The 24,175-nt window shown below is 44.7% G+C and overlaps 2 protein-coding genes across 3 annotated transcripts in view; both read left to right on the forward strand.

Annotated features, from left to right (window-relative positions):
* LOC140380800 (V-type proton ATPase subunit d 1) overlaps positions 1-24,175 on the forward strand; it is a 371,409-nt gene that overhangs the window by 28,205 nt on the left and 319,029 nt on the right. The gene's annotated exons all lie outside the window — the stretch shown is intronic.
* serinc4 (serine incorporator 4) overlaps positions 1-24,175 on the forward strand; it is a 48,635-nt gene that overhangs the window by 1,296 nt on the left and 23,164 nt on the right. Inside the window, exons 2-9 of one of the 2 annotated variants that reach the window (XM_072464707.1) lie at positions 1,919-2,091; positions 2,734-2,813; positions 6,734-6,827; positions 6,924-7,135; positions 8,413-8,508; positions 11,576-11,702; positions 19,291-19,403; positions 23,942-24,092. In XM_072464707.1, coding sequence (XP_072320808.1) covers positions 1,919-2,091; positions 2,734-2,813; positions 6,734-6,827; positions 6,924-7,135; positions 8,413-8,508; positions 11,576-11,702; positions 19,291-19,403; positions 23,942-24,092 — 1,046 coding nt within the window. The remainder of the gene's footprint in view (positions 1-1,918; positions 2,092-2,733; positions 2,814-6,733; positions 6,828-6,923; positions 7,136-8,412; positions 8,509-11,575; positions 11,703-19,290; positions 19,404-23,941; positions 24,093-24,175) is intronic. The other variant, XM_072464708.1, reaches the window with a different exon arrangement.

Below are 24,175 nucleotides of genomic sequence, written 5' to 3' on the forward strand. Positions count from 1 at the left end.
TAGTTTACGGTAGACTCTTCTATAGGGTTAGGGCGTAGTGTAGTTTATGGTAGACTTTTCTATAGGGTTGGGCGTAGTGTAGTTTATGGTAGACTCTTCTATAGGGTTAGGGCGTAGTGTAGTTTATGGTAGACTCTTCTATAGGGTTAGGGCATAGAGTAGTTTATGGTAAACTCTTCTATAGGGTTAGGGCGTAGTGTAGTTTATGGTAGACTCTTCTATAGGGTTAGGGCGTGGAGTAGTTTATGGTAGACTCTTCTATAGGGTTAGGGCGTAGAGTAGTTTATGGTAGACTCTTCTATAGGGTTAGGGAGTAGAGTAGTTTATGGTAGACTCTTCTATAGGGTTAGGGAGCCCAGTAGTTTATGATAGACTCTTCTATAGGGTTAGGGCGTAGAGTAGTTTATGGTAGACTCTTCTATAGGGTTAGGGAGTAGAGTAGTTTATGGTAGACTCTTCTATAGGGTTAGGGAGCCCAGTAGTTTATGGTAGACTCTTCTATAGGGTTAGGGAGTAGAGTAGTTTATGGTAGACTCTTCTATAGGGTTAGGGCGTAGTGTAGTTTATGGTAGACTCTTCTATAGGGTTAGGGCGTGGAGTAGTTTATGGTAGACTCTTCTATAGGGTTAGGGCGTAGAGTAGTTTATGGTAGACTCTTCTATAGGGTTAGGGCGTAGAGTAGTTTATGGTAGACTCTTCTATAGGGTTAGGGCGTAGTGTAGTTTATGGTAGACTCTTCTATAGGGTTAGGGCGTGGAGTAGTTTATGGTAGACTCTTCTATAGGGTTAGGGCGTAGAGTAGTTTATGGTAGACTCTTCTATAGGGTTAGGGCGTAGAGTAGTTTATGGTAGACTCTTCTATAGGGTTAGGGAGTAGAGTAGTTTATGGTAGACTCTTCTATAGGGTTAGGGCATAGAGTAGTTTATGGTAGACTCTTCTATAGGGTTAGGGCGTAGTGTAGTTTATGGTAGACTCTTCTATAGGGTTAGGGCGTGGAGTAGTTTATGGTAGACTCTTCTATAGGGTTAGGGCGTAGAGTAGTTTATGGTAGACTCTTCTATAGGGTTAGGGAGCCCAGTAGTTTATGATAGACTCTTCTATAGGGTTAGGGCGTAGAGTAGTTTATGGTAGACTCTTCTATAGGGTTAGGGCGTAGTGTAGTTTATGGTAGACTCTTCTATAGGGTTAGGGCGTGGAGTAGTTTATGGTAGACTCTTCTATAGGGTTAGGGCGTAGAGTAGTTTATGGTAGACTCTTCTATAGGGTTAGGGCGTAGAGTAGTTTATGGTAGACTCTTCTATAGGGTTAGGGCGTAGTGTAGTTTATGGTAGACTCTTCTATAGGGTTAGGGCGTGGAGTAGTTTATGGTAGACTCTTCTATAGGGTTAGGGCGTAGAGTAGTTTATGGTAGACTCTTCTATAGGGTTAGGGCGTAGAGTAGTTTATGGTAGACTCTTCTATAGGGTTAGGGAGTAGAGTAGTTTATGGTAGACTCTTCTATAGGGTTAGGGCATAGAGTAGTTTATGGTAGACTCTTCTATAGGGTTAGGGCGTAGTGTAGTTTATGGTAGACTCTTCTATAGGGTTAGGGCGTGGAGTAGTTTATGGTAGACTCTTCTATAGGGTTAGGGCGTAGAGTAGTTTATGGTAGACTCTTCTATAGGGTTAGGGAGCCCTGTAGTTTATGATAGACTCTTCTATAGGGTTAGGGCGTAGAGTAGTTTATGGTAGACTCTTCTATAGGGTTAGGGCGTAATAACCCTGAGCAAATAGACAAACTGACTCAAGTGTGATACTTCATGTACTTGTCTTTATCAAATACATACATTAGGAAACATTCATTTAAATCACAGAGACAGTTAGAGTTTCTGACCTTTAGGTCCTTCCTAAACTTGCTCTCACCTCTTTCTAATCCAGGTGCCCTTCCTGAACTCGCTGTGCCTGCAGACTTCAGGAGACTGTCAGTTACTCGTCGGTTACTCTGCCGTCTACAGAATCTGCTTTGGCACCGCCTGCTTCCACCTGCTGATGGCGCTGTTCCTCATCGACGTGAGGTCCAGTCAGGATTCAAGGGCCCTGGTCCATAACGGGTCAGTCCTGGTCTGGTTTCCCTCCTAGTTCTGACCTGGTTTAGTCCTGGTCCAGTCCTGTTTAAGACCTGGTTTAGTCCTGGTCCAGTCCTGTTTTAGACCTGGTTTAGTCCTGGTCTTGTTTTCGGCCTAGTTCTGACCTGGTTTAGTCTTGGTCCAGTCCTGTTTAAGACCTGGTCCAGTCCTGGTCCAGTCCTGTTTAAGACCTGGTTTAGTCCTGGTCCAGTCCTGTTTAAGACCTGGTTTAGTCCTGGTCCAGTCCTGTTTTAGACCTGGTTTAGTCCTGGTCTTGTTTTCGGCCTAGTTCTGACCTGGTTTAGTCTTGGTCCAGTCCTGTTTAAGACCTGGTTTAGTCCTGGTCCAGTCCTGTTTAAGACCTGGTTTAGTCCTGGTCCAGTCCTGTTTAAGACCTGGTTTAGTCCTGGTCCAGTCCTGTTTTAGACCTGGTTTAGTCCTGGTCTTGTTTTCGGCCTAGTTCTGACCTGGTTTAGTCTTGGTCCAGTCCTGTTTAAGACCTGGTTTAGTCCTGGTCCAGTCCTGTTTTAGACCTGGTTTAGTCCTGGTCTTGTTTTCGGCCTAGTTCTGACCTGGTTTAGTCCTGGTCCAGTCCTGCTTTAGACTTATTTTGATCCTGTTTTGCAGGTTCTGGCTGGTGAAGTTCCTGGTGCTGTTGGTGATGTGCACTGCAGCTTTCTTCATCCCAACAGAGTCCTTCCTTCATGGTGAGAAAACATCAAATATATAACCAAATATGACTAAAATACAACTAAATAGACTTCCAGGATCAACTCAGTCACCCACGAGTGACAACAATGTCACATGACACAGAGACGTTTGTAGAGGAAAATGACAATGGTGAAGTGTCTCCTCCCATTCTCTGGGAGGCTCCTCCCATTCGCTGAGAGGCTCCTCCCATTCTCTGAGAGGCTCCTCCCATTCTCTGGGATGCTCCTCCCATTTTCTGGGATGCTCCTCCCATTCTCTGGGATGCTCCTCCCATTCTCTGGGATGCAGCTAAGGCAGGTTTGAGGGGCAGAGTTATTGCTGTCGCCAAAAAGAAACAAAGGCAGAAAAATCCAAATTATTCTAAACACTTCCTTTAAGTGGATTATAAGGCTCTTGTATAATTATTATATATATTCAGTTCTTTCATCTGGACTCAGTTTAGAAAAAAAACTAGACGTTTCGACTCTCGTCCAAGAGTCATTGACAATAAGCGAATTTAGACCGGGAACTCAGATATTTATTCTATTCTGTGGTAAGCCCCGCCCATTGGGCGGAGCCTTCCTGAAGTGGAAAAAGTTGTTTGTTTCAACAGAAACTTACCCTCTTTGTTTCTAACGAGCCTTTTGTTAACAAGAGGATAGAGCCTTTTGTTAACAAGAGGATAGAGCCTTTTGTTAACAAGAGGATAGAGCCTTTTGTTAACAAGAGGATAGAGCCTTTTGTTAATAAGAGGATAGAGCCTTTTGTTAACAAGAGGATAGAGCCTTTTGTTGATAAGAGGATAGAGCTTTTTGTTAATAAGAGGATAGAGCCTTTTGTTAATAAGAGGATAGAGCCTTTTGTTAACAAGAGGATAGAGCCTTTTGTTAATAAGAGGATAGAGCTTTTTGTTAATAAGAGGATAGAGCCTTTTGTTAACAAGAGGATAGAGCCTTTTGTTAACAAGAGGATAGAGCCTTTTGTTAACAAGAGGATAGAGCCTTGTTAACAAGAGGATAGAGCCTTTTGTTAACAAGAGGATAGAGCCTTTTATTAACAAGAGGATAGAGCCTTTTGTTAACAAGAGGATAGAGCCTTTTGTTAACAAGAGGATAGAGCCTTTTGTTAACAAGAGGATAGAGCCTTTTGTTAACAAGAGGATAGAGCCTTTTGTTAACAAGAGGATAGAGCCTTTTGTTAACAAGAGGATAGAGCCTTTTGTTAACAAGAGGATAGAGCCTTTTGTTAACAAGAGGATAGAGCCTTTTGTTAACAAGAGGATAGAGCCTTTTGTTAACAAGAGGATAGAGCCTTTTGTTAACAAGAGGATAGAGCCTTTTATTAACAAGAGGATAGAGCCTTTTATTAACAAGAGGATAGAGCCTTTTGTTAACAAGAGGATAGAGCCTTTTATTAACAAGAGGATAGAGCCTTTTGTTAACAAGAGGATAGAGCCTTTTGTTAACAAGAGGATAGAGCCTTTTGTTAACAAGAGGATAGAGCCTTTTGTTAACAAGAGGATAGAGCCTTTTGTTAACAAGAGGATAGAGCCTTTTGTTAACAAGAGGATAGAGCCTTTTGTTAACAAGAGGATAGAGCCTTTTGTTAACAAGAGGATAGAGCCTTTTATTAACAAGAGGATAGAGCCTTTTGTTAACAAGAGGATAGAGCCTTTTGTTAACAAGAGGATAGAGCCTTTTGTTAACAAGAGGATAGAGCCTTTTGTTAACAAGAGGATAGAGCCTTTTGTTAACAAGAGGATAGAGCCTTTTGTTAACAAGAGGATAGAGCCTTTTGTTAACAAGAGGATAGAGCCTTTTGTTAACAAGAGGATAGAGCCTTTTGTTAACAAGAGGATAGAGCCTTTTGTTAACAAGAGGATAGAGCCTTTTGTTAACAAGAGGATAGAGCCTTTTGTTAACAAGAGGATAGAGCCTTTTGTTAACAAGAGGATAGAGCCTTTTGTTAACAAGAGGATAGAGCCTTTTGTTAACAAGAGGATAGAGGATAGAGCCTCTTGTCTCTATGTAACGCTCTTTACACTTTTCTTCACTGCATTGGACAGAATAAAGTACATTGCTCTGTTTTTGGTCAGCATCTTGTCCTTAGGACGAACCTGTTTGTGTCTTAAAGTGTTTCCTGGTTTGAAAATTCTCTGCAGTTTTTCCGATAGTCCCGAGACATAAGGGATAGAAACACCCTTCTCTGTTCAGTTTCCCTTTTGTCCCTTTTTTCCTGCTTCTTGGTTCTCTTCACTCTGTTGAGGACCCAAGCGGGGTGTCCACAGGCTGAAAGGGCATTATGGACGTGTTTTTCTTATTTCCTCTTGTCCTCTGAGCTGGTGGGCTCCTCTTGTCCTCTGAGCTGGTGGCCTCCTCTTGTCCTCTGAGCTGGTGGACACACTTTGTCCTCTGAGCTGGTGGACACACCTTGTCCTCTGAGCTGGTGGCCTCCTCTTGTCCTCTGAGCTGGTGGCCTCCTCTTGTCCTCTGAGCTGGTGGACACCTCTTGTCCTCTGAGCTGGTGGACACCTCTTGTCCTCTGAGCTGCTGGACACCTCTTGTCCTTTGAGCTGGTGGGCACCTCTTGTCCTCTGAGCTGGTGGACACCTCTTGTCCTCTGAGCTGGTGGCCTCCTCTTGTCCTCTGAGCTGGTGGACACCTCTTGTCCTCTGAGCTGGTGGACACCTCTTGTCCTCTGAGCTGCTGGACACCTCTTGTCCTCTGAGCTGGTGGGCACCTCTTGTCCTCTGAGCTGGTGGACACCTCTTGTCCTCTGAGCTGGTGGGCACCTCTTGTCCTCTGAGCAGGTGGGCTCCTCTTGTCCTCTGAGCTGGTGGACACACCTTGTCCTCTGAGCTGGTGGGCTCCTCTTGTCCTCTGAGCTGGTGGACACACCTTGAGCTCTGTGTTGTAAGGTTCTGATCACTCCCAGCTTGTGCTGTAGTGGGTGGTTGGAACCAAAGAGCAGATACTGGTCTGTGTGTGTAGGTTTCTTATATACTTCTATTGTGAGCTTCTCGTCCTCTGATCGTGGAACAATCAAGAAAGACCAAGCGGTTCTCCTTAGGGTCTTCTCTTGTAAAGCTGATGTTCAGGTCCACATTGATGTGCTCTGAGAAGGCTTCAACTCTTGTTTCTTGATTGTTACAAACGTATCATCGACGTAGCGAAGACAAAGCTTTGGGGCGGAGCCTGAAAAGGAGGTCAGAGCCTTCTTCTCAAAGTGCTCCATGTACAGTTTGTCCACTGTGGGAAAGACGGGCCCAGGGCACAGCCATGAATCTGTCTATGAAAATGTCCCCGGAATTGAAAGTAAGTGGTGTTCAGACAGATGTCCAACAGTTTGCAGATGTGTTCAGGTGTCAGTCTGGTCCTGTCCTGTAGGTGGTGTCCTCCTGCAGTCTGGTCCTGTCCTGTAGGTGGTGTAATACGGATCTGCTCCTCGGATAGCACACCTGCAACAAACGAGCATGATGACTCTGGCACCAGCAGGAGGCCGGTCCATGTTTAGTCCTGACTCTGGCACCAGCAGGAGGCCGGTCCATGTGTAGTCCTGACTCTGGCACCAGCAGGAGGCCGGTCCATGTTTAGTCCTGACTCTGGCACCAGCAGGAGGCCGGTCCATGTTTAGTCCTGACTCTGGCACCAGCAGGAGGCCGGTCCATGTTTAGTCCTGACTCTAGACACCAGCAGGAGGCCGGTCCATGTTTAGTCCTGACTCTGGACACCAGCAGGAGGCCGCTCCATGTTTAGTCCTGACTCTGGACACCAGCAGGAGGCCGCTCCATGTTTAGTCCTGACTCTGGCACCAGCAGGAGGCCGCTCCATGTTTAGTCCTGACTCTGGCACCAGCAGGAGGCCGGTCCATGTTTAGTCCTGACTCTGGCACCAGCAGGAGGCCGCTCCAGGCCTCATGTGTCTCCTCTGTGTTGCAGTGTGGCATTACGTGGGCGTCGTGGGAGGTTTTGCCTTCATCCTGATCCAGCTCGTCCTCATCACAGCCTTTGCTCATCAGTGGAACAAAAACTGGTCAGAAACATTCAGTTATTTGTCGTTTATGTTTGAAATACAAAGAGTCAGAGTTTATGTCATTATCAGGGACCATTGTTTCCTGTTTGTCCTCAGGCTGACAGGTGCAGCCGAGCACCCACGCTGGTACCTGGCAGTCACCTGTGCCACGCTGCTCTTCTACTCTGGGGCAGCGTTGGCGTTCATGTTCATGTTGAAGTATTACACTCACCCAAACCTGTGCCAGTCCAACCGGGCCCTGCTGTGGGGCCACCTGGGCCTCTGCGGGGCCATGGGCCTCGTGTCCATCACACCCTGCATCCAACACAGTGAGTACTAACCCTGAGTACTAACCCTGAGTACTAACCCTGAGTACTAACCCTGAGTACTAACCCTGAGTACTAACCCTAACCCTGAGTACTAACCCTAACCCTGAGTACTAACCCTGAGTACTAACCCTGAGTACTAACCCTGAGTACTAACCCTAACCCTGAGTACTAACCCTGACTACTAACCCTGACTACTAACCCTGAGTACTAACCCTGAGTACTAACCCTGAGTACTAACCCTAACCCTGAGTACTAACCCTAACCCTGAGTACTAACCCTAACCCTGAGTACTAACCCTGAGTACTAACCCTGAGTACTAACCCTGAGTACTAACCCTAACCCTGAGTACTAACCCTGAGTACTAACCCTGAGTACTAACCCTAACCCTGAGTACTAACCCTAACCCTGAGTACTAACCCTGAGTGCTAACCCTGAGTGCTAACCCTGAGTACTAACCCTGAGTACTAACCCTGAGTACTAACCCTGAGTACTAACCCTAACCCACAACGTTCATTTTGTCTACTTAAGATATATCCACAGACTTCGGTTCATTTATAAGATGTATTTACCACATCAGTGATGGACGAGGGTCAAAGCTGAGCAGAAAGAACAGCGAGTGTGAGACATCACGGATCATTGAATGTGTGCGTTCTTTAATGGAATCATTATAATGGTATTGGAACAGAACTGTTGTGAGCCTGGGGTGACGGGAGAAGCGGCCCCTGACAGGAGAAGGGGCCCCTGACAGGAGAAGGGGCCCCTGACGGGAGAAGGGGCCCCTGACAGGAGAAGGGGCCCCTGGCGGGAGAAGGGGCCCCTGGCACTGCGTCTTGTGCTCTCTTGGAGGAGGCTGAAGAGACAGTGTTCCACATAAAGCTCCAGCATGAAGCGTGACCTACAAAGGCAGGAGCGCGACCTACAAAGGCAGGAGCGCGACCTACAAAGGCAGGAGCGCGACATACAAAGGCAGGAGCGCGACCAAAGGCAGGAGCGCGACCTACAAAGGCAGGAGCGCGACCTACAAAGGCAGGAGCGCGACCTACAAAGGCAGGAGCGCGACCTACAAAGGCAGGAGCGCGACCTACAAAGGCAGGAGCGCGACCTACAAAGGCAGGAGCGCGACCTACAAAGGCAGGAGCGCGACCTACAAAAGCAGGATCGCGACCTACAAAGTCAGGATTTGATGACTTTACTAGTTTCTATGACTTGTTTGAGTTGTTACAGTAAAATACTGTTGTTACATTGTTTTACTGACTTAAATATGACATGTTTTCCAGAGCAGCCGCGCTCAGGTTTACTGCAGGCCTCCATCATCAGCTGCTACGTCATGTACCTGACCTTCTCCGCCCTGAGCTCCAGACCTCCAGAGAGAGGTAAGAGTACTACTACTACTACTACTACTACCCTCCAGAGAGAGGTAAGAGTACTACTACTACTACTACTACTACTAACCTCCAGAGAGAGGTAAGAGTACTACTACTACTACTACTACTACTACTAACCTCCAGAGAGAGGTAAGAGTACTACTACTACTACTACTACTACCCTCCAGAGAGAGGTAAGAGTACTACTACTACTACTACTACTACTAACCTCCAGAGAGAGGTAAGAGTACTACTACTACTACTACTACTACTACTAACCTCCAGAGAGAGGTAAGAGTACTACTACTACTACTACTACTACTAACCTCCAGAGAGAGGTAAGAGTACTACTACTACTACTACTACTACTAACCTCCAGAGAGAGGTAAGAGTACTACTACTACTACTACTACTACTACTACTACTACTAACCTCCAGAGAGAGGTAAGAGTACTACGACTATTACTACTACTACTACTACTACTACTACTACTACTAACCTCCAGAGAGAGGTAAGAGTACTACTACTACTACTACTACTACTACTACTACTACTAACCTTCAGAGAGAGGTAAGAGTACTACTACTACTACTACTACTACTACTACTACTAACCTCCAGAGAGAGGTAAGAATACTACTACTACTACTACTACTACTACTACTACTACTACTACTACTACTACTACTACTACTACTACTACTACTACTACTAACCTCCAGAGAGAAGTAAGAGTACTACGACTCTACTACTACTACTACTACTACTACTACTACTACTACTACTACTAACCTCCAGAGAGAGGTAAGAGTACTACGACTACTACTACTACTACTACTACTACTACTACTGCTAATGCTACTACTGCTACTCCTACCCTCCAGAGTTTAAATGAGGTGTGTGTGTTTAAATGACATGTGTGTGTGTTTAAATAATGTGTGTGTGTTTAAATGATGTGTTTGTGTTTAAATGATGTGTGTGTGTGTTTAAATTACGTGTGTGTGTTTAAATGATGTGTGTGTGTTTAAATGACATGTGTGTGTGTTTAAATGATGTGTGTGTGTTTAAATGACGTGTGTGTGTTTAAATGACATGTGTGTGTTTAAATTACACCTGTGTGTTTAAATGACATGTGTGTGTGTTTAAATGACATGTTTGTGTTTAAATGACATGTGTGTGTGTTTAAATGACATGTGTGTGTGTTTAAATGACATGTGTGTGTTTAAATTACACCTGTGTGTTTAAATGACATGTGTGTGTGTTTAAATGACATGTTTGTGTTTAAATGACATGTGTGTGTGTTTAAATGACATGTGTGTGTGTTTAAATGACATGTGTGTGTTTAAATTACATCTGTGTGTTTAAATCACATGTTTGTGTTTAAATGACGTGTGTGTGTGTTTAAATGACATGTGTGTGTGTTTAAATGACATGTTTGTGTTTAAATGACATGTGTGTGTGTTTAAATGACATGTGTGTGTGTTTAAATGATGTGTGTGTGTTTAAATGACGTGTGTGTGTTTAAATGACATGTGTGTGTTTAAATTACACCTGTGTGTTTAAATGACATGTGTGTGTGTTTAAATGACATGTTTGTGTTTAAATGACATGTGTGTGTGTTTAAATGACATGTGTGTGTGTTTAAATGACATGTGTGTGTTTAAATTACACCTGTGTGTTTAAATGACATGTGTGTGTGTTTAAATGACATGTTTGTGTTTAAATGACATGTGTGTGTGTTTAAATGACATGTGTGTGTGTTTAAATGACATGTGTGTGTTTAAATTACATCTGTGTGTTTAAATCACATGTTTGTGTTTAAATGACGTGTGTGTGTGTTTAAATGACATGTGTGTGTGTTTAAATGACATGTTTGTGTTTAAATGACATGTGTGTGTGTTTAAATGACATGTGTGTGTTTAAATGACATGTGTGTGTTTAAATGACATGTTTGTGTTTAAATGACATGTGTGTGTGTTTAAATGACATGTGTGTGTGTTTAAATGACATGTGTGTGTTTAAATTACATCTGTGTGTTTAAATCACATGTTTGTGTTTAAATGACGTGTGTGTGTGTTTAAATGACATGTTTGTGTTTAAATGACATGTGTGTGTGTTTAAATGACATGTGTGTGTTTAAATGACATGTGTGTGTTTAAATGACATGTTTGTGTTTAAATGACGTGTGTGTGTTTAAATGACGTGTGTGTGTGTTTAAATGACGTGTGTGTGTTTAAATGACATGTGTGTGTTTAAATGACGTGTGTGTGTTTAAATGACGTGTGTGTGTTTAAATGACGTGTGTGTGTGTTTAAATGACATGTGTGTTTAAATGACGTGTGTGTGTTTAAATGACGTGTGTGTGTTTAAATGACATGTGTGTTTAAATGACGTGTGTGTGTTTAAATGACGTGTGTGTGTTTAAATGACATCTGTGTGTTTAAATGACGTGTGTGTGTTTAAATGACATGTGTGTTTAAATGACATCTCTGTGTTTAAATGACGTGTGTATGTTTAAATGACGTGTGTGTGTTTAAATGACATGTGTGTTTAAATGACATCTCTGTGTTTAAATGACGTGTGTGTGTTTAAATGACATGTGTGTTTAAATGACGTGTGTGTGTTTAAATGACATGTGTGTTTAAATGACGTGTGTGTGTTTAAATGACGTGTGTGTGTTTAAATGACGTGTGTGTGTTTAAATGACGTGTGTGTGTTTAAATGACATGTGTGTTTAAATTACATCTCTGTGTTTAAATGACGTGTGTGTGTTTAAATGACATCTGTGTGTTTAAATGACGTGTGTGTGTTTAAATGACGTGTGTGTGTTTAAATGACATCTGTGTGTTTAAATGACGTGTGTGTGTTTAAATGACGTGTGTGTGTTTAAATGACATGTGTGTTTAAATGGCGTGTGTGTGTTTAAATGACATCTGTGTGTTTAAATGACATGTGTGTTTAAATGACGTGTGTGTGTTTAAATGACATGTGTGTTTAAATGACGTGTGTGTGTTTAAATGACATGTGTGTTTAAATGACGTGTGTGTGTTTAAATGACATGTGTGTGTTTGTCCAGTGCTGATTCAGGGCGTGAACTCCACCATTTGTTTCCCAAGTTTGGGTCAGAACGGAATGAAGACAGAAGGAAACACTGTGGCCATCATGGGCGCCGCCCTCATGTACTGCTGCGTCCTCTTTGCCTGGTACGTCTCCTACTGTGTCCCACCTTCTACTGTTCTGAATGTTCTGGACACCATTGTCCCTATAAAGCCTAGAATGGTTCAAAATAAGCAGAAGTTGCCATGGAGACATGATGATTCTCAAGTCAAAGCTCCAGGTTCAAAAAGAGATTTACAAAGAGAAGCTGAACATGAACAACTTCATTTTATGTAGAACTAGAGAAAGATATTTGTCTGAAATAAGAAGCTGCAGTAACAGGACTAAACATGGCCCGGCCTCCTGCTGGTGCCAGAGTCAGGACTAAATATGGCCCGGCCTCCTGATGGTGCCAGAGTCAGGACTAAACATGGAGCAGCCTCCTGCTGGTGCCAGAGTCAGGACTAAATATGGCCCGGCCTCCTGATGGTGCCAGAGTCAGGACTAAACATGGAGTGGCCTCCTGCTGGTGCCAGAGTCAGGACTAAACATGGAGCGGCCTCCTGATGGTGCCAGAGTCAGGACTAAACATGGAGCGGCCTCCTGCTGGTGCCAGAGTCAGGACTAAACATGGAGCAGCCTCCTGCTGGTGCCAGAGTCAGGACTAAACATGGAGCAGCCTCCTGCTGGTGCCAGAGTCAGGACTAAACATGGAGCAGCCTCCTGCTGGTGCCAGAGTCAGGACTAAATATGGCCCGGCCTCCTGCTGGTGCCAGAGTCAGGACTAAACATGGAGCAGCCTCCTGCTGGTGCCAGAGTCAGGACTAAACATGGAGCAGCCTCCTGCTGGTGCCAGAGTCAGGACTAAACATGGAGCAGCCTCCTGCTGGTGCCAGAGTCAGGACTAAACATGGAGCAGCCTCCTGCTGGTGCCAGAGTCAGGACTAAACATGGAGCGGCCTCCTGCTGGTGCCAGAGTCAGGACTAAACATGGAGCAGCCTCCTGCTGGTGCCAGAGTCAGGACTAAATATGGCCCGGCCTCCTGATGGTGCCAGAGTCAGGACTAAACATGGAGCGGCCTCCTGCTGGTGCCAGAGTCAGGACTAAACATGGAGCGGCCTCCTGCTGGTGCCAGAGTCAGGACTAAACATGGAGCGGCCTCCTGCTGGTGCCAGAGTCAGGACTAAACATGGACCGGCCTCCTGCTGGTGCCAGAGTCAGGACTAAACCTGGAGCGGCCTCCTGCTGGTGCCAGAGTCAGGACTAAACATGGACCGGCCTCCTGCTGGTGCCAGTGTCAGGACTAAATATGGCCCGGCCTCCTGATGGTGCCAGAGTCAGGACTAAACATGGAGCGGCCTCCTGCTGGTGCCAGAGTCAGGACTAAACATGGAGCAGCCTCCTGCTGGTGCCAGAGTCAGGACTAAACATGGAGCAGCCTCCTGCTGGTGCCAGAGTCAGGACTAAACATGGAGCGGCCTCCTGCTGGTGCCAGAGTCAGGACTAAACATGGAGCAGCCTCCTGCTGGTGCCAGAGTCAGGACTAAATATGGCCCGGCCTCCTGATGGTGCCAGAGACAGGACTAAACATGGAGCGGCCTCCTGCTGGTGCCAGAGTCAGGACTAAACATGGAGCGGCCTCCTGCTGGTGCCAGAGTCAGGACTAAATATGGACCGGCCTCCTGCTGGTGCCAGAGTCAGGACTAAACATGGCCTGGCCTCCTGCTGGTGCCAGAGTCAGGACTAAACATGGAGCAGCCTCCTGCTGGTGCCAGAGTCAGGACTAAATATGGCCCGGCCTCCTGATGGTGCCAGAGTCAGGACTAAACATGGAGCGGCCTCCTGCTGGTGCCAGAGTCAGGACTAAACATGGAGCGGCCTCCTGCTGGTGCCAGAGTCAGGACTAAACATGGACCGGCCTCCTGCTGGTGCCAGAGTCAGGACTAAACATGGACCGGCCTCCTGCTGGTGCCAGAGTCAGGACTAAACATGGACCGGCCTCCTGCTGGTGCCAGAGTCAGGACTAAACATGGACCGGCCTCCTGCTGGTGCCAGAATCAGGACTAAACATGGAGCAGCCTCCTGCTGGTGCCAGAGTCAGGACTAAACATGGACCGGCCTCCTGCTGGTGCCAGAGTCAGGACTAAACATGGAGCGGCCTCCTGCTGGTGCCAGAGTCAGGACTAAACATGGACCGGCCTCCTGCTGGTGCCAGAGTCAGGACTAAACATGGACCGGCCTCTTGCTGGTGTAAACAAGGACAGTTTCATTTACAACTCCTCCCTTTGCACAGGACCAATCAGGACCATTAATACTTCTGCTTTCATCAGTAGAATAAGTCCCAGCGTCTGGAGTTCAGTCCAGATTAAACTTTGAAAACTTCTGGACAATGACCTGATCCTGTTTCTCTGTCATCTTCTTGTTTCTCTGTCATCTTCTTGTTTCTCTGTCATCTTCTTGTTTCTCTGTCATCTTCTTGTTTCTCCGTCATCTTCTTGTTTCTCCGTCATCTTCTTGTTTCTTTGTCATCTTCTTGTTTCTCTGTCATCTTCTTGTTTCTTCGTCATCTTCTTTTTTCTCTGTCATCTTCTTGTTTCTCTGTCATCTTCTTGTTTCTCCGTCATCTTCTTGTTTCTCCGTCATCTTCTTGTTTCTCTGTCATCTTCTTGTTTCTCTGTCATCTTCTTGTTTCTCCGTCATCTTCTTGTTTCTCTGTCATCTTCTTGTTTCTCTGTCATCTTCTTGTTTCTCTGTCATCTTCTTGTTTTTCCGTCATCTTCTTGTTTCTCCGTCATCATCTTGTTTCTCCGTCATCTTCTTGTTTCTCTGTCATCTACTTGTTTCTCCGTCATCTTCTTGTTTCTCTGTCATCTTCTTGTTTCTCTGTCATCTTCTTGTTTCTCCGTCATCTTCTTGTTTCTCTGTCATCTTCTTGTTCTTCCGTCATCTTCTTGTTTCTCCGTCATCTTCTTGTTTCTCCGTCATCTTCTTGTTTCTCTGTCATCTTCTTGTTTCTCCGTCATCTTCTTGTTTCTCCGTCATCTTCTTGTTTCTTCGTCATCTTCTTGTTTCTCTGTCATCTTCTTGTTTCTTCGTCATCTTCTTTTTTCTCTGTCATCTTCTTGTTTCTCTGTCATCTTCTTGTTTCTCCGTCATCTTCTTGTTTCTCCGTCATCTTCTTGTTTCTCTGTCATCTTCTTGTTTCTCTGTCATCTTCTTGTTTCTCTGTCATCTTCTTGTTTCTCCGTCATCTTCTTGTTTCTTCGTCATCTTCTTGTTTCTCTGTCATCTTCTTTTTTCTCCGTCATCTTCTTGTTTCTCCATCATCTTCTTGTTTCTCCGTCATCTTCTTGTTTCTCTGTCATCTTCTTGTTTCTCCGTCATCTTCTTGTTTCTCTGTCATCTTCTTGTTTCTCTGTCATCTTCTTGTTTCTCCGTCATCTTCTTGTTTCTCTGTCATCTTCTTGTTTCTCTGTCATCTTCTTGTTTCTCTGTCATCTTCTTGTTTTTCCGTCATCTTCTTGTTTCTCCGTCATCATCTTGTTTCTCCGTCCTCTTCTTGTTTCTCTGTCATCTTCTTGTTTCTCTGTCATCTTCTTGTTTTTCCGTCATCTTCTTGTTTCTCCGTCATCATCTTGTTTTTCTGTCATCTTCTTGTTTCTCTGTCATCTTCTTGTTTCTCTGTCATCTTCTTGTTTCTCCGTCATCTTCTTGTTTCTCTGTCATCTTCTTGTTCTTCCGTCATCTTCTTGTTTCTCCGTCATCTTCTTGTTTCTCCGTCATCTTCTTGTTTCTCTGTCATCTTGTTTTTCTGTCATCTTCTTGTTTCTCTGTCATCTTCTTGTTTCTCCGTCATCTTCTTGTTTCTCCGTCATCTTCTTGTTTCTTCGTCATCTTCTTGTTTCTCTGTCATCTTCTTGTTTCTTCGTCATCTTCTTTTTTCTCTGTCATCTTCTTGTTTCTCTGTCATCTTCTTGTTTCTCCGTCATCTTCTTGTTTCTCCGTCATCTTCTTGTTTCTTCGTCATCTTCTTGTTTCTCTGTCATCTTCTTTTTTCTCCGTCATCTTCTTGTTTCTCCATCATCTTCTTGTTTCTCCGTCATCTTCTTGTTTCTCTGTCATCTTCTTGTTTCTCCGTCATCTTCTTGTTTCTCTGTCATCTTCTTGTTTCTCTGTCATCTTCTTGTTTCTCCGTCATCTTCTTGTTTCTCTGTCATCTTCTTGTTTCTCTGTCATCTTCTTGTTTCTCTGTCATCATCTTGTTTCTCCGTCCTCTTCTTGTTTCTCTGTCATCTACTTGTTTCTCCGTCATCTTCTTGTTTCTCTGTCATCTTCTTGTTTCTCTGTCATCTTCTTGTTTCTCTGTCATCTTCTTGTTCTTCCGTCATCTTCTTGTTTCTCCGTCATCTTCTTGTTTCTCCGTCATCTTCTTGTTTCTCTGTCATCTTGTTTTTCTGTCATCTTCTTGTTTCTCTGTCATCTTCTTGTTTCTCTGTCATCTTCTTGTTTCTCCGTCATCTTCTTGTTTCTCTGTCATCTTCTTGTTTTTCCGTCATCTTCTTGTTTCTCCGTCATCTACTTGTTTCTCCGTCATCTTCTTGTTTCTCTGTCATCTTCTTGTTTCTCCGTCATCTTCTTGTTTCTCCATCATCTTCTTGTTTCTCTGTCATCTTCTTGTTTCTCTGTCATCTTCTTGTTTCTCCGTCATCTTCTTGTTTCTCTGTCATCTTCTTGTTCTTCCGTCATCTTCTTGTTTCTCCGTCATCTTCTTGTTTCTCCGTCATCTTCTTGTTTCTCTGTCATCTTGTTTTTCTGTCATCTTCTTGTTTCTCTGTCATCTTCTTGTTTCTCCGTCATCTTCTTGTTTCTCCGTCATCTTCTTGTTTCTTCGTCATCTTCTTGTTTCTCTGTCATCTTGTTTCTTCGTCATCTTCTTTTTTCTCTGTCATCTTCTTGTTTCTCTGTCATCTTCTTGTTTCTCCGTCATCTTCTTGTTTCTCCGTCATCTTCTTGTTTCTCTGTCATCTTCTTGTTTCTCTGTCATCTTCTTGTTTCTCTGTCATCTTCTTGTTTCTTCGTCATCTTCTTGTTTCTCTGTCATCTTCTTTTTTCTCCGTCATCTTCTTGTTTCTCCATCATCTTCTTGTTTCTCCGTCATCTTCTTGTTTCTCTGTCATCTTCTTGTTCTTCCGTCATCTTCTTGTTTCTCCGTCATCTTCTTGTTTCTCCGTCATCTTCTTGTTTCTCTGTCATCTTGTTTTTCTGTCATCTTCTTGTTTCTCTGTCATCTTCTTGTTTCTCCGTCATCTTCTTGTTTCTCCGTCATCTTCTTGTTTCTTCGTCATCTTCTTGTTTCTCTGTCATCTTCTTGTTTCTTCGTCATCTTCTTTTTTCTCTGTCATCTTCTTGTTTCTCTGTCATCTTCTTGTTTCTCCGTCATCTTCTTGTTTCTCCGTCATCTTCTTGTTTCTTCGTCATCTTCTTGTTTCTCTGTCATCTTCTTTTTTCTCCGTCATCTTCTTGTTTCTCCATCATCTTCTTGTTTCTCCGTCATCTTCTTGTTTCTCTGTCATCTTCTTGTTTCTCCGTCATCTTCTTGTTTCTCTGTCATCTTCTTGTTTCTCTGTCATCTTCTTGTTTCTCCGTCATCTTCTTGTTTCTCTGTCATCTTCTTGTTTCTCTGTCATCTTCTTGTTTCTCTGTCATCATCTTGTTTCTCTGTCATCTTCTTGTTTCTCTGTCATCTTCTTGTTCTTCCGTCATCTTCTTGTTTCTCCGTCATCTTCTTGTTTCTCCGTCATCTTCTTGTTTCTCTGTCATCTTCTTGTTTCTCTGTCATCTTCTTGTTTCTCTGTCATCTTCTTGTTCTTCCGTCATCTTCTTGTTTCTCCGTCATCTTCTTGTTTCTCCGTCATCTTCTTGTTTCTCTGTCATCTTGTTTTTCTGTCATCTTCTTGTTTCTCTGTCATCTTCTTGTTTCTCTGTCATCTTCTTGTTTCTCCGTCATCTTCTTGTTTCTCTGTCATCTTCTTGTTTTTCCGTCATCTTCTTGTTTCTCCGTCATTTACTTGTTTCTCCGTCATCTTCTTGTTTCTCTGTCATCTTCTTGTTTCTCCGTCATCTTCTTGTTTCTCCATCATCTTCTTGTTTCTCCGTCATCTTCTTGTTTCTCTGTCATCTTCTTGTTTCTCCGTCATCTTCTTGTTTCTCTGTCATCTTCTTGTTCTTCCGTCATCTTCTTGTTTCTCCGTCATCTTCTTGTTTCTCCGTCATCTTCTTGTTTCTCTGTCATCTTGTTTTTCTGTCATCTTCTTGTTTCTCTGTCATCTTCTTGTTTCTCCGTCATCTTCTTGTTTCTCCGTCATCTTCTTGTTTCTTCGTCATCTTCTTGTTTCTCTGTCATCTTCTTGTTTCTTCGTCATCTTCTTTTTTCTCTGTCATCTTCTTGTTTCTCTGTCATCTTCTTGTTTCTCCGTCATCTTCTTGTTTCTCCGTCATCTTCTTGTTTCTCTGTCATCTTCTTGTTTCTCTGTCATCTTCTTGTTTCTCTGTCATCTTCTTGTTTCTTCGTCATCTTCTTGTTTCTCTGTCATCTTCTTGTTTCTCCGTCATCTTCTTGTTTCTCCATCATCTTCTTGTTTCTCCGTCATCTTCTTGTTTCTCCGTCATCTTCTTGTTTCTCCGTCATCTTCTTGTTTCTCTGTCATCTTCTTGTTTCTCTGTCATCTTCTTGTTTCTCCGTCATCTTCTTGTTTCTCTGTCATCTTCTTGTTTCTTTGTCATCTTCTTGTTTCTCTGTCATCTTCTTGTTTTTCCGTCATCTTCTTGTTTCTCCGTCATCATCTTGTTTCTCCGTCCTCTTCTTGTTTCTCTGTCATCTACTTGTTTCTCCGTCATCTTCTTGTTTCTCTGTCATCTTCTTGTTTCTCTGTCATCTTCTTGTTTCTCTGTCATCTTCTTGTTCTTCCGTCATCTTCTTGTTTCTCCGTCATCTTCTTGTTTCTCCGTCATCTTCTTGTTTCTCTGTCATCTTGTTTTTCTGTCATCTTCTTGTTTCTCTGTCATCTTCTTGTTTCTCTGTCATCTTCTTGTTTCTCCGTCATCTTCTTGTTTCTCTGTCATCTTCTTGTTTTTCCGTCATCTTCTTGTTTCTCCGTCATCTACTTGTTTCTCCGTCATCTTCTTGTTTCTCTGTCATCTTCTTGTTTCTCCGTCATCTTCTTGTTTCTCCATCATCTTCTTGTTTTTCCGTCATCTTCTTGTTTCTCCGTCATCTACTTGTTTCTCCGTCATCTTCTTGTTTCTCTGTCATCTTCTTGTTTTTCCGTCATCTTCTTGTTTCTCCGTCATCTACTTGTTTCTCCGTCATCTTCTTGTTTCTCTGTCATCTTCTTGTTTCTCCGTCATCTTCTTGTTTCTCCATCATCTTCTTGTTTCTCCGTCATCTTCTTGTTTCTCCGTCATCTTCTTGTTTCTCCGTCATCTTCTTGTTTCTCTGTCATCTTGTTTTTCTGTCATCTTCTTGTTTCTCTGTCATCTTCTTGTTTCTCTGTCATCTTCTTGTTTCTCCGTCATCTTCTTGTTTCTCTGTCATCTTCTTGTTTTTCCGTCATCTTCTTGTTTCTCCGTCATCTTCTTGTTTCTCCATCATCTTCTTGTTTCTCTGTCATCTTCTTGTTTGTCTCTTTTGGCAGTAATGAGGCCTCGTACTTGGCTGAAATGTTTGGTCCCTTTTGGATGATCAAAGTTTATCGTTATGAGTTCCAGAAGGCGTCGTGCTGCTTCTGCTGCCCCCCGCAGGATGAAGGTGGGACTGATGATAACACACACCAAATACTCTACGAGCTTTTTATTTGTGTTTTTTTAAAGGATTTTTTGGACCTGTAGGATTTATTAGACAGAACGGCATGAAATCAGAATCAGACAAATTAAATAAGAAAAGGTTTATTGCCAATTGTCAATGAACAGAATTCACAAACATAGGAACTTGGATGGATCCCCCCCCGGGTGGAGTCGGCGCTCGCCCCCGGGTGGAGTCGGCGCTCCCCCCGGGTGGAGTCGGCGCTCGCCCCCGGGTGGAGTCGGCGCTCCCCCCGGGTGGAGTCGGCGCTCGCCCCCGGGTGGAGTCGGCGCTCCCCCCGGGTGGAGTCGGCGCTCGCCCCGGGTGGAGTCGGCGCTCCCCCCGGGTGGAGTTGGCGCTCCCCCCGGGTGGAGTCGGTTCTCCCCCCGGGTGGAGTCGGCTCTCCCCCCGGGTGGAGTCGGTTCTCCCCCGCAGGTGGAGTCGGTTGTCCCCCCCGGGTGGAGTCGGCGCTCCCCCTGCAGGTGGAGTCAGGCACGTTGAGCTGGGAGAGTGGTGGAGCAGGAGGTGGTGTTGATGCAGAGCTGAAGTCCACAAACAGACCGGAGCCTTCCAGCCTGAACCAACTGAACCTTGTATCCTTGATCTAGGACCCTAAAGCCACTGGAAGAAAAGAGTGTTAGTTTCCTTGTCTGAAGAGTTATTGTGTTTCACCTTCTTGTCCTGCTCTGACCCCTCCTGCTCTGACCCCTCCTGCTCTGACCCCTCCTGCTCTGACCCGTCCTGCTCTGACCCGTCCTGCTCTGACCCCTCCTGCTCTGACCCCTCCTGCTCTGACCCCTCCTGCTCTGACCCGTCCTGCTCTGACCCCTCCTGCTCTGACCCGTCCTGCTCTGACCCGTCCTGCTCTGACCCGTCCTGCTCTGACCCTAACTCTATATTGAGTGTGATGTTGTGCCTGGGGCTCCTGTGCAGACCCTAAAGCTTTATTATGTTGAAGGATCTTTGACTTGGAGAAACAGGACTATTCAAGCCTTAGACTGAAATACTTATTATCATGTCTTATCTTCTCTAGATCAGAACTTTCAAAGGGAATAATAAAGTATAAATGTACTAACAACCTGCACCGACAATCTACTAAATACATAAAGAAATCAATTGTAAAAAGAAGTTTGGTTTTGAAGGACAAGGAATGAGAAAATGTATGTACTTCACAATGAACCCTGCCATGGACAACATAAATGTACATAAATGTACACAAATGTACATAAATGTACACAAATGTACACAAATGTACATAAAGGAACATATTTAAATTTGTCTGTGAAAAAGCCCATAAAAAAAAAACGACTAAACCTGACACGTGGACTCAAGTTGAAAATGGACAAATTTGATAGAAACTGGACTAAATGAGACTTTGGTTTTGGACTTTGTCGTACCATAACTCCACCTAACAATACATGCAACTCCACCTAACAATACATAAACTCCACCTAACAATACATAAACTCCACCTAACAATACATAAACTCCACCTAACAATACATAAACTCCACCTAACAATACATGCAACTCCACCTAACAATACATAAACTCCACCTAACAATACATAAACTCCACCTAACAATACATGCAACTCCACCTAACAATACATAAACTCCACCTAACAATACATAAACTCCACCTAACAATACATAAACTCCACCTAACAATACATGCAACTCCACCTAACAATACATGAAACTCCACCTAACAATACATAAACTCCACCTAACAATACATGCAACTCCACCTAACAATACATGCAACTCCACCTAACAATAAATGCAACTCCACCTAACAATACATGCTACTCCACCTAAGCAATAAATGCAACTCCACCTAACAATACATTGAACTCCACCTAAGCAATAAATGCAACTCCACTTAACAATACATGCAACTCCACCTAACAATACATGCAACTCCACCTAACAATACATAAACTCCACCTAACAATACATGCAACTCCACCTTGCAACTCCACCTAACAATACATGCAACTCCACCTAACAATACATAAACTCCACCTAACAATACATGCAACTCCACTTAACAATACATGCAACTCCACCTAACAATACATGCAACTCCACCTAAGCAATAAATGCAACTCCACCTAACAATACATTCAACTCCACCTAAGCAATAAATGCAACTCCACCTAACAATACATGCAACTCCACCTAAGCAATAAATGCAACTCCACTTAACAATACATTGCAACTCCACCTAACAATACATGCAACTCCACCTAACAATACATGCAACTCCACCTAAGCAATAAATGCAACTCCACCTAAGCAATAAATGCAACTCCACCTCAGCAATACATGCAACTCCACCTAACAATACATGCAACTCCACCTAACAATACATGCAACGCCACCTAACAATACATTGGAACTCCACCTAACAACACATTGCAGCTCCACTTAAGCAATAAATGCAACTCCACCTAACAATACATGCAACTCCACCTAACAATACATGCAGCTCCACCTAAGCAATACATGCAACTCCACCTAACAATACATGCAACTCCACCTAACAATACATGCAACTCCATCTAAGCAATACATGCAACTCCACCTAACAATACATGCAACTCCACCTAAGCAATAAATGCAACTCCACCTAACAATACATGCAACTCCACCTAACAATACATTGCAACTCCACCTAACAATACATTGCAACTCCACCTAAAAATACATGCAACTCCACCTAACAATATATGCAACTCCATCTTGTTAGCCGTGCTGGTCTTGTTAGCCGTGCAAGTCTTGTTAGCCGTGCTAGTCTTGTTAGCCATGCTAGTCTTGTTAGCAATGCTAGTGTCCTTCAGGCTCCGTTCACATCCCCTTCATCCCCTTCACGCCCTTCATCACCTTCAGGCCCTTCATCCCCTTTACGCCCATCATCCCCTTCACACCCTTCACGCCCTTCATCCCCTTCATCCCCTTCACGCCCTTCACGCCTTTCATACCCTTCATCCCCTTCATGCCCATCATCCCCTTCATCCCTTTCACGCCCTTCACGGCCTTCATCCCCTTCATGCCCATCATCCCCTTCATCCCCTTTACGCCCTTCATGCCCTTCATCCCCTTCATGCCCTTCACGCCCTTTATCCCCTTCATACCCTTCATGCCCTTCACGCCCTTCATCCCCTTCACGCCCTTCATCCCCTTCACGCCCTTCCTCCCCTTCACGCCCTTCACGCCCTTCATACCCTTCATCCCTTCATGCCCATCATCCCCTTCATCCCCTTCACGCCCTTCACGTCCTTCATGCCCTTCACGCCCTTTATTCCCTTCATCCCCTTCACGCCCTTCACGTCCTTCATGCCCTTCACGCCCTTTATTCCCTTCATCCCCTTCACGCCCTTCATCCCCTTCACGCCCTTCATGCCCTTCGCGCCCTTTATCCCCTTCACGCCCTTCATGCCCTTCACGCCCTTCATCCCCTTCACGCCCTTCATCCCCTTCACGCCCTTCATCCCCTTCACGCCCTTCATCCCCTTCATGCCCTTTACGCCCTTCACGCCCTTCATCCCCTTCATCTCCTTCATGCCCTTCACGCCCTTCATCCCCTTCATCCCCTTCACGCCCTTCATCCCCTTCACGCCCTTTATCCCCTTCATGCCCTTCATCCCCTTCACGCCCTTCATCCCCTTCACGCCCATCATCCCCTTCACGCCCTTCATGCCCTTAATACCCTTCATCCCCTTCACGCCGTTCATGCCCTTCACGCCCTTCATGTCCTTCACGCCCTTCATCCCCTTCACGCCCTTCATCCCCTTCACGCCCTTCATCCCCTTCACGCCCTTCATCCCCTTCATGCCCTTTACGCCCTTCACGCCCTTCATCCCCTTCATCTCCTTCATGCCCTTCACGCCCTTCATCCCCTTCACGCCCTTTATCCCCTTCATGCCCTTCATCCCCTTCACGCCCTTCATCCCCTTCACGCCCATCATCCCCTTCACGCCCTTCATGCCCTTAATACCCTTCATCCCCTTCACGCCGTTCATGCCCTTCACGCCCTTTATTCCCTTCATCCCCTTCACGCCCTTCATGTCCTTCACGCCCTTTATCCCCTTCACGCCCTTCATGCCCTTCACGCCCTTCATCCTCTTCATGCCCTTCATCCCCTTCATCCCCTTCACGCCCTTCATTCCCTTCATCCCCTTCACGCCCTTCATCCCCTTCACGCCCTTCATCCCCTTCACGCCCTTCATCCCCTTCATCTCCTTCGTGCCCTTCATCTCCTTCATGCCCTTCATCCCCTTCATCTCCTTCGTGCCCTTCATACCTTTCATCCCCTTCATGCCCTTCACGCCCTTCGTCCCCTTTGTGCCCTTCATCCCCTTTGTGCCCTTCATCCCCTTCACGCCCTTCATCCCCTTTGTGCCCTTCATCCCCTTCACGCCCTTCACGCCCTTCATCCCCTTCACGCCCTTCATCCCCTTCATCTCCTTCGTGCCCTTCATCCCCTTTGTGTCCTTTCAGCAGAGGAGGTGATCTTCGAGGAGGAGACTCGAGCCGTGCAGCGCGTCCTTCAGAACGAGAGGCGCAGAGTGACCTACAGTTACTCCTTCTTCCACTTCGGCTTCTTCTTGGCGTCGCTCTACGTCATGATGACGCTCACCAACTGGTTCAGGTCAGACACGTTTATATCATAAAGATAATAATAAGATCATTTATATATTTATATTATAAAAATATAAATATATAATATACATA

Source organism: Eucyclogobius newberryi, unplaced genomic scaffold, assembly GCF_026437365.1.
Source record: "Eucyclogobius newberryi isolate DKJ021-1_F unplaced genomic scaffold, fEucNew1.0.hap1 SCAF_5, whole genome shotgun sequence".
Lineage (NCBI taxonomy): Eukaryota > Metazoa > Chordata > Actinopteri > Gobiiformes > Gobiidae > Eucyclogobius > Eucyclogobius newberryi.